Source organism: Suricata suricatta, chromosome 6 (genome assembly GCF_006229205.1).
Source record: "Suricata suricatta isolate VVHF042 chromosome 6, meerkat_22Aug2017_6uvM2_HiC, whole genome shotgun sequence".
In the NCBI taxonomy this organism is placed as follows: domain Eukaryota; kingdom Metazoa; phylum Chordata; class Mammalia; order Carnivora; family Herpestidae; genus Suricata; species Suricata suricatta.
This window is the reverse complement of record NC_043705.1, coordinates 12,914,479-12,927,790: the sequence shown is the minus strand read 5'-3', so window position 1 is coordinate 12,927,790 and position 13,312 is coordinate 12,914,479. Positions and strand designations below refer to the sequence as shown.

Below are 13,312 nucleotides of genomic sequence, written 5' to 3'. Positions count from 1 at the left end.
TGGCTCAGTCGGTTAAGCCTCCGACTTCGGCTCAGGTCAGATCTCACGTTCGTGGGTTCGAGCCCCGCGTCAGGCTCTGTGCTGACAGCTAGCTCAGAGCCTGGAGCCTGCTTCCAGTTCTGTGTCTCCTTCTCTCTCTGCCCCTCCCCCTCTCATGCTCTGTCTCTCTCTGTATCAAAAATAAATAAAACATTAAAAAAATGTTTAAAAAATACAATACTCAAACTTATAGCAGTGGAGAGTAAAATGGTGGTTATCAGAGACTGAGGGGAGGAGAAAATGGGAGAGGATGTTACAAAATGTCAGTTATGCAAGTTTTGGAGATCTATTACATAGCACAGTGCCCATAGCTAACAATATTCTATCATATACTTAAAATTTGCTATGAGGCTCAAATATCATATGACATGTTCTTACCATGAGAAAATGATAATAATAAAGAGGTTGGGAAGATACTTTGAAAGGTGTTGGATATGTTTTTGCTCTTGTTGGTTGTGGTTTCATGAGTGTATACTTATTCCCAGACTCATCAGGTTATATATATTAACTATACACATCTTTTTACATGCCAATCATATCTCAGTAAAATGGTTAAAAAAAAACCCAGAACCCTGAGTGGGTCATAAATGTATTATCTAAAGGAAATATATCTGTAGGTTGACACGGGGAGCCTCCAGTGTGAGACCGTCAGTTAACAGATGATAAATTGAAGATCAAAAGCATGGAAGTTGGATAGGGCAGTGGTGGCTGGGTGGCCAAAGGGAGGGTAGGGCCCTGTGCCTGCAGTTGGGAGATCTGAACCAGGGGCTGAAGGAAGAAGGGCAGTTACCAGATGGCCAAGGTGAGGAGGCCCCGCTGCGACTGCGTATTGGAAAGATGTGGCTGTCCTGGCCGCTGGTGTGAGGTGTGCGAGCTAGGGGCTGGGAGGGCAGCGGGAGGCCGAGGGTCTTGGATGGGAGCAGCCTCAATCCCGACAGGGGCAGGGGTGCAGGGAGGTCTTTTCAGCATGGGGGGCTACAGCCAGTCTTGGGGGAGACAGCAGTCCAGTTGCTGTGGAGTCTGGGCTGGTGGCTGATGTGAGTGTAGGTAGGGGTAGACGGCATGGGACTGTGGCTGGCCACAGGGCTGCACGTTCCATCCGTGGCATCTGCTGCTGGGCAGCGTGCTCTGTGGTCAGCCCATGTTTCACAGGGGGAACTGGAACTCCAGTTTTGAAACCTGAAATCTCATCAGTTTGAGTGTCAGGTTCAGAACTTTTGAAAATACTGTTTCGGTCCAACTGGACATGCCTGTGGCAGGGACTCCCAGGTGACCATTTGGGCCTTTGTCTTGGAATTTGGGCTTCTGCAGGGGGAGGGGGTTGGGACGACTTAGACCTGCTCAGACTCACCACCCTCCAGGGCTCTGGCCTCAGTGACTAGAAGTGGAGGCTCTGGGCAGGTGGGACTTCCGTGTGTGCCCTTCCCTCCCCTTCCCCGGCCCGGGATTCAAGCCTGGCACCTAGCTGGGGTGCTTGGGAGGGTCCCTCTGGTCCTACGGTCTGGTGGGAGGTTCTTCCCTCTGGGACCCTCCTTGTCATTCCCCCTCCTTGGTCTGTCTGCTGTGCTCTGGGAATTTGAAGCATTTCATTTTTGCCCCGCAGGCTGGCCTGATCCGTATGGAGGAGGAGGAGTTCTTCATCGAGCCCTTGGAGAAGGGGCTGGCAGCCAAGGAGGCTGAGCAGGGCCGTGTGCACGTGGTATATCGCCGACCACCCACCCCCAGACCCCCTCCTCTGGGGGGGCCACAGGCCCTGGACACAGGTAAGGCTGCTTGGTGAGCCCTGGTTGTGTCCCCCGGGGAACCCAGGCCCCCGTCCTGCAGGCCTGGTCCCAGGCTGAGCCTGAGCCCTGCTCTCACTGACCCTGTGGCACAGTGGGGGTGCTGGGGTGTGGGGCGGGGGCCTCCGCGGCAGCTGCACATGGGCCACAGCCAGCAGGTGTCAGGGGGCAGGGGAAGTACAGACTAGGCCTGCACCTGGGCCTGGTCCAGTGCCCACGTCTCAGCCTATTTCCTTAAGGAAGGTATCTGCTGGCCCCAGACAGCCTCTCTTTCCCTCTGTGTGGTCCACTTTCCCTGCACTGATGACTGACTGACTGCCCCTTCCAGGCCACTCCTAGAGAAAGGCCCTGGGTTCTCTTTAGGCCCCATTTGGACCCTGCTTCCTCTGGAAGACAGCCAGATGAGGCTGGCTTTTTTCTTTTTCAACTTAGAACCAGGGTGCCCTCTGGGCCCAGGAGCATGGCAGGAGCTTCTGGGTGGACATGGTGACAGCTGCTGGCTGTAGCCCCTCAGACCCTTCAAGGAGGCCTGGCCTACCTCCAGCCCAAACCTCCCCATCATTCTCGGGATCTTGGGTGCCAGACTGCAGAGAGGCTGGGTTGGGGTGTGACCATGGTCCTAGCAGGCCTCACGGTCCTCAGGGCCCCAGGGACCAGATGAGGCTGCCTTGCCTGTGCCTGGTTGTTAAAGGCTGGGCTCAGCCCCCAGCCTCGGGTCCTGGACCCCTGGCTGCAGATGGCCAGGGCAGGTGGGCCTTGGGTCATGCTCATCTGCATGTTTACAGAGAGCCCCGAAGGCCCCACTGGGCCAGCCCAGCCGTGCTGTGATTTGCCGAGACACTCCCGTCACCCCAGGCCGCTCTGGCTCATTTATTTCAGGTCTCTCTGACTGCCCAGCTTGACAGATAAATTGGGTGCAGGCCATCAGGGCACTATTCTAATTTCAAGGAGTGGCGACAGATAACTTTGCGAAGAATTGTTCCATCAGGAAGCCCAGGGCTCTCTGGAGCTGATCAATACTTTGGGCGGCCCCTTGTTCCCAGGTGATGAATCGCTGTCTGCCAGGCCTTGCTTAGGCTCCTTCCTGCCTCTTTCCTATCCCTGAGCTTCTCTGCACGGGGAGGAATGGAGAATGACCCCAGAGGGTGAGTGTAGGAGTGAAAATCCAGCAGGCAAAGTACCCCAGACCAGAGATCAGGGACCATACTGGCCGGCTGTCCTTGGCAAGTTTGGGCCTGTCTCTGTCCAGTGGGATCAGAGAGGCTTGTGTCTCAGAGAGCTGAGGGCTCTGGGCTTGGTGCTTCTGGGCTTTGCTCAGGCCAGGTGAGGTGGGGCCTGCAAAGAGGGGTTGCCCGGTGCCCTGGGCTCTGACCCCAGATTCCATGTGGTGTCTGTCTCCTGAATGTGGCCTCTGTCTCCCACAGCCCTGCCTGCTTTGCCTTGTTTTCTGGGCTTCTGTTGGTCTTTTGGTACTTTCTGTTAAATCCGTCCTGCCTTCCCTCACCTTGTTGGAATTTAGGGTGCACGAAAGGAATTTCAAACTCCAAGTAAACCAAGAAACCAGTGGCCTTACAAGATGCTGGGGAAGGCCGGCCTCACGGGCTGGAGACTGAAATTGTGCTGGAAGGTGGTGGGTGTGGTGAAGGTATTCCAGGCTGGGCCTTAGGCCTCAGGCCTGGGTTGTAGGGGGGTAGGCCAGGCTGTGAGGCTGTGGGTAGTTGGTTCAGGACATAGGCCTGGGGTCTGGGGCCAAGTCCCCTTTCAGTGATGTCCACTGTGTGGGTGACTTGGTCCACAGAGAGTACATTTCTCACCGATGTGCCTAATTGTTCCCACTCACTCAGGACTGAGGCCCACTCGCTGGCTGGAGGGGGTCCCCATGCATGTTGTGCTGGGGCTGGGCTGAGGGCCTGTGGTGAACCTAGAAGGTCCAGCTTTCCATTAGCCTGGGCCTTGTCCAGGCCCACAGTGTGTGCGTGTGCATGTGCGTGCATGCGTGTGTGTGTGTGTGTGTGTGTGTAGGCCAGGGGATCCTTTCTTCTAGTGAGTTCTGGTGGGGACTCTGATATATTAGAGTAGCTGTGGCTGCAGCAAGCAGGAGGCTTGACTTGAGGCTCTCCTGAGCCCCACTGGGCATGGCCCACTGAGGCAACTTCTGAAAGCCATTGGGAGCGCCCATGATGGGCCGTGGATATGATAGGTCCTCTGGGGAAGGGAAGATACCCGTTCTGGCTCTTCCAGTTGGGATGTTTGCATCTGGCTGGGTATGGGGTTGGGGGTAGGGGTGCCTGTTGGGGGTGGGTAGGTGTGTCCCACAGCTCTTTCCGGGTACGGAGACACACTGTCCTCTTTTCCCTGAGCACCCAACAGCCTTCCTGGGGTGCTCTCAGGGGTTCACGCAGCCTCAGAGAATTGTTACCATGAACAGTCTCCGTCATCTAAGGTCAGTTGCTGGGCTGCAGACTGCCCGGGGAAGATGGATGGAAAGTGAAGTCGTTCACGTGTCTTTCCAGACTCAGGCCAGAGTCTGCCATGTGCTAGCATTTAATATTATTGCCCTCGGGCCTTGGAGGAGGGTATTAGGGTGAGCAAAGGTTTGAGGGAGAGGAGGGGGACCCTGTCTCTCCTCATGGCCCTACATATGTTGCAGAAACGTTTCTGCTCAGCCCTGCTGGACCCAGGAGCCGAGCAGGGGCAGGAGGGCAGAGCTGAGGCCAGGGGGCCGGGGCGGCTTTTTGGGGACAGGTGGCAGAGGCATTTCCAGGCCTCCTCTATGCCAGGCCTCGCTTGGGTGCACCTGGTCTCATTCTCTGTCTCTGCCCTGAGCCAGCCCTGTGCCCATGACGGCATATTGCTGGGGGAGACTGTGTAACATCGGCCTCCTTGGCTTTTGTGTGTGTGCACGGGTGTGTGCACGTGTGTTTGCACTTATGCACAGACGTGGACGGGGTCCCACTCTGAGTTCCAGGCCTGTGCCTGAGCCCTGCCCTGGCTGCCATCTGTCAACCCTGTCTGGGGCTGTGGACGGGGAGCCAGGGCCAGCGGGTGTGGGAAGAGGAGCCCTGGTCGGGTCCGGAAGCGCTGCCCTAGTACTCGAGCCGGCGACCCTGGCTCGTCCCTGCCTCCCACTCTCTGGCTACTGTGATATACTGCTGCCAACTGGGTCGCTTAAAACAGCTGCAGTGCGTTATCTCCTCCCGGTTCTGGAAGGCAGAAGGCCGACAGGAGGATCATCACTGGGCAGACGTCAAGTGTGGGCAGGGCCATGCTCCTTCTGGAGGCCATGGGCGATCTGTTCCGGCCTCCTCCAGCTTCTGGTGGCTGCTGAGGTCCCTTGGCTTGTGGCCATGTCACTCTAGTCTCTGCCCCTTGGTCACACTGCCTCTTCCTCTTCTGTGTGGACTGAACAGTCCACCTCTGCCTCCCTCTCATAGAGTGCGTGTGATTGCATTAAGGGCCCATCCACGTGATCCAGAAGGGTCTCCCCCCATCTCAAGGTCTGTCATCTAGTCACCTCTTTTTGCCACATAAGGTGACATTCACAGGTCCCAGGAATCTTTGGGCCACCAGTCAGCTCACAGAGGAAGTGAACCAGTCCTCCCGGGCAGGGCTGTCTGTGCGGTGAATGGGGTGCCCATCCTTAGAGGAGCAGGCACCCCTCGCTCCTCCTGGGGACAGTGCTCAGACACAGCTCAGGTGGGGCCGTTTCCCTTGGCCTTAGCCTGACTGTGTGGCCTGGAGAGGCTGGGCAGTTCTGTGGCCAGGCTTGCCCGAAGACCACATGCATGAAGCTGGCCTTGCCGCTGACACGCAGGGCCTGGCTGTCTGCGGGACCCAGAAGATCCCCACAGGGTGGGACAGATCCCCGGGCCATGAGCTGGGCCTATGGTCTCTCTGTCGGGCCCTTGGTGCCATTAGCAGAGAGCCCTGCCATCCCAAGACACAAGGCCAGCATGACCCAGAGGACAATGTCAATGAGGATGGTGGCAGAGGGTAAGAAAAATAGTGACGCCCATCCTTGGCCTGACTTTCATTTCCCTCCTTCTGATATGAACGATCAACACAGGGGCACCTGGGTGGCTCAGTCGGTTAAGCATCCGACTTTGGCTCAGGTCATGATCTCACGGTTCATGGGTTTGATCCCCACATGGGGCTCTGGCTGACAGCTTGGAGCCTGGAGCCTGCTTCAGATTCTGTGTTTCCCTCTCTTTCTGCCCCTCCCCTGCTCGTGCTCTCTCTCTCAAAAATAAACATGACATAATTAAAAAACAAATAAATAACAATTGACACAGAGAATGTGTCTCAACTAAAAGGCAAACAGTATCGTGAATGTGGTGGCATGTGGCATCCAGCTGTGGCCTCGTCATGGGCACTGACGCCTGCTCAGTTCCCCTGAGCATGACCTGGTGGAAGTGGGGGCTTGGGGCAGTGATACTCTCACTGTCAAGAGAATCTAGACATAAGAACCTTCATGTGAACTGTCATGATTTTAAAATGTTGCTTTGAATTTCTAAAAAGTACCAATATGAGCCAAATAAAACGGCCTCCCATTGCCCACCTGTGCTTATGAGACGCAGAGATGGAAGCATCCTCTGTGCTTCTCTAGGGGGTGCTCTTCTAGGCCCCCTGCAGGCCCGGGGCATGGCCTTAGGCTGGAGGAGGGGCTCTGTGCACCTGCTAGGTGGGTGGTCTCTGTCCCACGGAACTGCCCATGGGCCACTGTGTCCTCCCGCCTGCTTTGCTCTGAGTCTTGGCTGAAGGAAGAGAAGTCAGGCAGCTCAGTGCCCGTGACCTTGGCTGCCGCCTCCTCGGAAGCAGCCTGTGCCAAGCCTCTGCCCGCTGCTGTCAGGCTGCGGTATCCTCCCTGGCGAGCAGAGGAGGCATGCCGCCCTCAGGAATGCTCTGCCCTCCTGCTGCCAAGGAAAGCCGGCGAGAGAGAGCAGACAGGGCGCTGGCGCTCTGGGCTCCTCCGCGTGGCCAGCCTACAATCTCCACCCAGTGGCCCACAGTGGCTCCTCTGCTGACCCGCTGCACACTACATCCATCCCGTGACATTGCCTTGAGCCGGGTAGGAATTTCCCATGCTTCTGAGGAGAGGGAAGGGTTTGCCGCAGGAGTGAAGCTGGAGGTAGGTATGCAGGGCCAGGAGCCGGGGGACAGAGCTGATGCTACAAGCTGGTGGGGGCTACAGCCTGGAATGTTCCAGAGTGTGGATGGCGTCCTGCAGGCAGTCTCTGTAGGCTGTAGAGATAGTTCTGTGCCATAAGCAGCCCTCTGTGGTCCAGGTTGGAGGCAGGAGTCTGGAGTGGGGTGTGATGGCGAGAGTGGAGTCCCGTCAGGACAGGCCACGGACGGGAGGTGGGCAAGGCTCCACTCAGTAGCAGGTAGATGATCAGGCCAATCTCGGTGAGGCAGTGAGTGTGAGGCACCAGGCAGAGGCTGAGGCCCGGAGTGGGTGTGGAGGGGGCTGCTACGCTGCTGGAGGCTAGATCGTGGAGGCTTTCCTCTCTGCACTCTGTTTCCAGAGACATTACCACAAGCTTCGTGGCTTAAGACAATACAGGTTTATTGTCTCAGAATTGTGGAGGCCAGAAATCCAAAATAGACCTTAAGGGGCGAAAATCAAGGTGTGAGCAAGGTTGGCTCCCTCTGGAGCAGCAATGAGGGGAATCCCTTCCTAGCCTCTCCCAGCTTCTAGTGGCCACCAGCATCCCTTGGCTGGTGGCCATTTCAGGAGCCTTGGTGTGATTAAGTTAAGGATAAGTTGAGTCCCTTTAGCCATATAAGACAGCACTTATAGGGTCTGCAGATTAGGCTGTGGACATCCTGGGGGCCATGATCCAGCCTTCACGGTGTCTAAGTGTTAAAGCCTGAGGTTCTGTCAGGGTGGAGAGAGAGGCCCTCGGCTGGCCTAGCACCCTGAGCCCCAGGCCTAGCTGGTTTCTGGTGGCTTCTCTCTGAGTCCCCAACCCAGGCATCCCTGAGTCCCTCACTGGAGCCCTGCGGCTGGGCCTGGCCCCCTGGGGTGGAGACCTGGGGGCTCTCACACCAGACTTGGCTTCATGCCCTGCTTAGCCAGCTCAGAGTTGCAGCTGAAAGCCTAGGGGCCTCCGTGCTTGATTCCAAGGGACCCTCACCTTCCCCTCTTCATTCCACCCCCACTGGGCTGCGCCTGCTGCTCAGGGACCAGAGGAAACCCAAGGCAGCTGGCCCGGCTCCTGGAGGCGTGTTTCAGAGCTGAGCGCACCCTTGGCAGAGGCCTCAGGGCGCCCGCCGCTCTTCGGTCGGCCCCCCTGGATGGCTGTAGGAGATGCCAGCCTGGTGACGTGGCCTCACGCCCGAGGGGTGGGTGGGGGTGGGTGCCGGGACAGCTGGGGTTGCACATTCTCCCAGACCTGGAGAGAGTTGTCTGGGTTCAGACTTGGGAGAGCGCCCGAGAGCTGTCGGTGAGCAGGGGCTGTGCTTTCTGCCTGGGCTCTACACTGGGGGGCCCTGGCCGGTGGCGGGCTATGCAGCAGAGACTTGCTGGGTGTGGCCCCCGAGACACGGCCTGTGACTGGCACTCTGCCTGGCTGCTGTGGACAGACCACGTGCTCAGTTGCTTTCCTCAAACATAAATTGAGCTGTCTCTGTGTCTCAGGCCTGCCCTCCTCCCTCCCTCTCCCCTCCTGAGTTTGTGTGGGATCTCGTTCAGGGGCGAGCCAGCCAAGTGATCATGGCCCAGGAAAGACCTGATCTTTGCCGGAGCACCATAAACAGATGACGAAGGTGACCTGGGGGCGGCGGCTTGGCCATGGCCTGAGGGTGGCCCCAACTCAGGTGTGGTGGACAGTTCTCAGAGACAGGCCAGTGGCTCTCAGGAGCCAGGCAGTTTGGGTGTCGAGGTCAAGTGTACCCACCTCATCTGTAAAATGGGCGCAATGGCACAGGGTGCGTGGGACTTAAACAGCCTTGGCACGGCGCCTGCTCCACCCTTGCTGTTACCCATCCCCCTGATTCAGGCTGTTAGCGCAGGCTCTGCGGGCCCCCTGCCCTCCCCACCTCTTCTCCCTGGCTCTCTCTCCCACGGACACAGTCAGCTGCTGCTCCTTCTTTCTTTCCCTGATATTTGTGTTGCGAATGTCCCCCAGAGGTAACCATGCCTGGTTTCCAGATGCGCGGCTGGGGAGTTAAAGCCGTGTCTGCTCCGGGCGCGTCTGGAGTTTAATTAGCAAGAGCAGTGCATCTGGTTGTCGCACTGGCCGCGGGCTCCGCGTGGCCTGCTCTTTGTAAGCTCTTCAGCACAGCAGACTGGGATGTTTCTGGAAGAGATGTGATGTCTCCAGGGGCAACTTAACACGTCTGTGGCTTTTGTGCTTTAGATGTGCCAGTCGGCCTGCTCTGGGTGGGAGCAGCCGGGCCTGAGCCTCCCCGGAGACCCTGGCAAGTCTCTCTGCACCCCTCAGGTGCCCCCATGGGACAGCTGTGAAGGAGACATCGGCTCCTGTGTGCCGTGTCCACACAACGAGGGGCAGGAGGCAGGGGCCCAGGACATGGACCTTTTGGGGATGTGGAGGTGCCCGATGGCAAGTGAGAGGCGCTGGGTCCCAGCATCTGGGGAATCGGGCTGCAGAGACAGCTCCAGGTGTCACCAAATGGGACAGGAGGCCCTTCCCCGGAAGAAGAAACTGCATTTGGACCCGGGGTCTGAACTCTGTGGATTTGTACCTGCTGGAAGCCCCTGATCTCAGGCCCACTTCCTCAGAAATCTCCACAGAGCAGCAGACACTTCAGCCAGCTCCATGCCTGAAGTGTTTTCTAGAAAAATTTCCAATTTTCCTTGACCCATTTCTCTTTGAAATTAATACCAAGCAGCGCTGTGCACTTGGCCCTGAAGGAACTCCGAGCTGTGAAAAGGTCACACAATTAGGTGGAGATGTTGGTGTCTGGCTCTCTCCCCCTCTGACGCTCAGGCTCCCCTCTCTCCCTCTTCCTTGCACATGCACACATGCTCACACACGTGTGGAATTGGGGGCGGCTTCTGGGGCTGGAGCTGGGGTGTCTCTCCCAGAGCTTCTCACTTGGCTCCATCTGTCTGGGCTCAGTCCTGGGGTGTCAGCTTCATCCCCTGATGTGCAGCCGGAGCACCCCCCGGGGGATGTCCAGGCAAAGTGAGGTATACACTTGGGGTGAGGTCAGGGCTCTGGTGAGAGGTTGCTCGGGATTCGGGCCAGGGCTGGAAGCGGGACATGGCCTTGAAGTGGGGCCTGCACAGGGAGGCGGATGGCACTGACCCGGGCTGGGGATGGACCAGGTGCCTGGTGCTGCTCCCCGGGCACAGGGGCAGTGATGGGAATGACAGCTGTACACCTGAGATGGGGCACTGAGGCTTAGAGGGGGCACCTTTGTTCTCTCATTCACTCGTTCATTCATTCTTTCACTCAAGATGTTCTTACTGTGCACCCACCTTGTGTCTGGGCCTGGATTGGGTGCTGGGGACACATCAGGGAATGACCCCAGAGGAAGTCCCTGCTCTTTCAGAGCTCACCAGCCCGCGGGGACACACAGGGAGCAGAGGGGTAAATCAGCAAACAGAGTAAAATCCAGGAGAAGGGTAGCGGGAGCGAGGGCGGGTAAGGGAGGGGGCTACTCCAGGTGGGAGGCGATGCGCACCCGGCTGGCGGGAAGGCCTGCCCCAGGAAGACTGCTCCAGACAGAGGGCATAGCACGTGCAGAGGCACTGGGCACCAGGCCCGGGGACGTGGGGAAGGCTGGGTCTGTGCAGTTGGGGTGCAAGGTGGGCCTTGCTCTCCCAGCAGTGGGAAGCCTTTGGAGGCTCTCAGTGGAGAGAGTGGGGGCAGGGAGGCCTGTGAGGCCTCCTGGGTGGTCCCCCCGGCCAGTGACAGATGGTGGGCAGATGGGTTCAGGGTGTGCCTTGAGGTAGAGCTCACGGGACATGGGTGTGAGGGGAGGGATCAAGGGCGGCTCCTGGCTCTTGAAAGGCCTGCGGACCCCGACCCCGGAGGGTGGTAGATGGTTGTGACCCAGCTGAGACAGGGATCCTGGGGGAGGAGAGACAGGTCAGGTGGCCGAGCCAAGTGCAGAAGCCAGAATTTGGGCCCGCTCTTCTGACCTCTGAGCTGCTCCCATTCCACTGCTCCTGGCTGCCCTGGTTCAGAGTAAGGGGGTTTCCTGAAACAGATGGCAGTGGCCATAGGCCAGGCCCATTTGACTTCCAGACTCTGGGGTTGGGGGCAGGGACCCCAGACACAGCCCCACAGGTGGGCAGATTCTGGGTAGCCCTAGAAGCTTCTGTCACTCCTGGAGGCAGAGGCCCTGCTCTGTGGGACAGGGTTGCCGGGCCTGGTGTGCAGTCCAGAGTCTCTGCAGATGTACACGTGTCCTTCCCTCTCTGACGGGCCACGTGTTCTTTCCCCACTTTGGGGAGGGGCCCAGATCTGCTGGGGTGGATGGGAGCTCGTGGGGGTGCCCCGGGCCAGCTGTCCACCCAGCTGCTGTTTAAGTCGGCGGTAACGCCCCCTGCCCACAGTGCAACCTCTCTTGATATTGGGTTTGGGGATCCCTTGGCAGAGGGACCCAGATTCCTCTCCTATTGCTGACCCTGCCAGCCACGGACTGAGTCAGCCCGACACCCCGGAGCCCTGGCTCTGAGCAGCTGTCAGGAGGCGACTGCAGTAATCATGGAGTCCAAGTGCAAGTGGGGTAGGGCCCTACTGGTGTTCCGCCGCAGCTCCCCCGTCACCAAGTCACCAAATCCTTGCCAGCACAGGGGCTCTGCTGCCCGGTATTTCCTGACCCGTTAGGGAAGCAGTGCTGCTCTTTCCTTTCATTTGTGCTTCTCTGATGACCAGCGAGGTTGAGTGACCTCCCCGGGTGTGGTTACTTTGTGTGTCTCCTCTTCCTGTTTAAGTCCTTTGCGCGTTCATCTTCTGGGGTCTTACATAGCAGGATAAGCTCTTGATCCGCTTATCGACTTTCTGTCACGTTTGATACAAGCCTTTCCCCCCAGGCCCTGGTTCCCCTTTTCTTTTCGGCTTTATTCGTTTTTGTTGCACAAAAGCCAATCTTTGCAGAGCCCAGACTGCGAGTGATTCTTCTGTCCCTGGAGCCGCGTCGGTGGCTCAGGGACACGTGTTTATGGAGGGCCTGTGGGAGGACCGGTCACTCGTGCAGGCATTCACGAGGGCACTGCAGGCACATTGTTTCATGGACTTGTGCAACTACCCAGTGGGCTTGGTTGTGTCCATTTTACAGATGAGGAAACTGAGACATGGATGGCCACACAGCTGGTAAGTTGTGAGAGCCACAACTGAAGGCAGGCTGTCAGCCCCTGCGTGTGGCCGGGAGGAGCAGGCTAGGACCCAAGGCTGCCTGGCTTCCTCTGCGGCATCTCCTTTTCACCCCAGGAGCCGCCCACCTGAAGGCTGTCTGTCTTCAGGACCCGTGGGGTCTTCCAAGCATGCAGAAACCGAGGCCCAGCAAGGGAGTGAAGTACATTCTGGGGTCACCTAGCACATTAGCTGTGGGGAGAATCTTCTACTTGCTGCTGAATTCCGGGCACCGGGTGGAGCATCTGACATACAGTTGGTGCTTGAATAACCAAGAAGAGAAGATGAATGTGGGTGCCCTTGAGGCCTGGCCACACGGGCCTCATTCCTGGGGAAGCGGGTGGTCCTGGAAGGTGTTTGAGGCCTGGCTGCTGAAGCCCACTTTTATTACTGCCACTTACACTCCCCAGTTGAGGATTCTTGGGTCTGTGCCCGTGGAATGTGGCCTGGGGTGCCCTGGAATGTCAGGTGGCCCCTGGCCTTCGCTGCTGCACCGGGGAGACTAGCTGCAGACAGCAGTGCTCTTGGGCCAGGGTTAGCAGTGCCCCCAGTGGGCTCCAGCTAGTGTCACTGCGCCATCGTCTTTGAACATGAAATGCCCCGTGGAAACCATATCCTTTTCTCATTCAGTCCATTCACCAGATCTTTACAGATGGCCCACGCAGAGCCCGGCACTGGGCCAGGCGCTTGGGACTCTGGGAGCCAGACAGACGTGGCCCCCACGCATCCCTGCCCCTACGCTCATACAGCTTGTGGTGACCTGGGAGGTCCCCAAAGGCCTATGCAGTTACAGATGATGGGAAATGCTGTAAACTGACCACAGTGACTGGGGGGCGGAGCCACATCTGACTTGTGGGTTGTAGTTTGCTGGGAAAGGAGAGGGTGGGAGGCGGCAGGGGAGTGCCCTGAGGGGAGTGCACTTGGCCTTGTGGGGGTGCAGCTGGAGGGGCCTGAGGAGCCGATGGGGGTGGGTCCCGTGACTCAGTCTCAGAGGGAGGGGTGGTGCCCTGGTGTAAGTAGAGAAACAATGTGGCCTGGTTCCACCGGGGAGGGTGAGAGGGGAAGAGGCAGGGAGCCCTGAGGAGGCCGCCACTGTGGCCCGGGGAGAGATGGGGGTCTGGCCCCAGGGTGCGGGGATTGGAGAGGATGAAACATGGAGCCATA

At 58.2% G+C, this 13,312-nt stretch overlaps 1 protein-coding gene across 1 annotated transcript in view; it reads left to right on the top strand.

Moving 5' to 3' along the window:
- Positions 1 to 13,312, top strand: part of ADAMTS2 (ADAM metallopeptidase with thrombospondin type 1 motif 2) — a 229,405-nt gene that overhangs the window by 74,050 nt on the left and 142,043 nt on the right. The window contains exon 3 of the mRNA XM_029941147.1: positions 1,643 to 1,802. Within this exon, the coding sequence (XP_029797007.1) occupies positions 1,643 to 1,802 (160 nt within the window). The remainder of the gene's footprint in view (positions 1 to 1,642; positions 1,803 to 13,312) is intronic.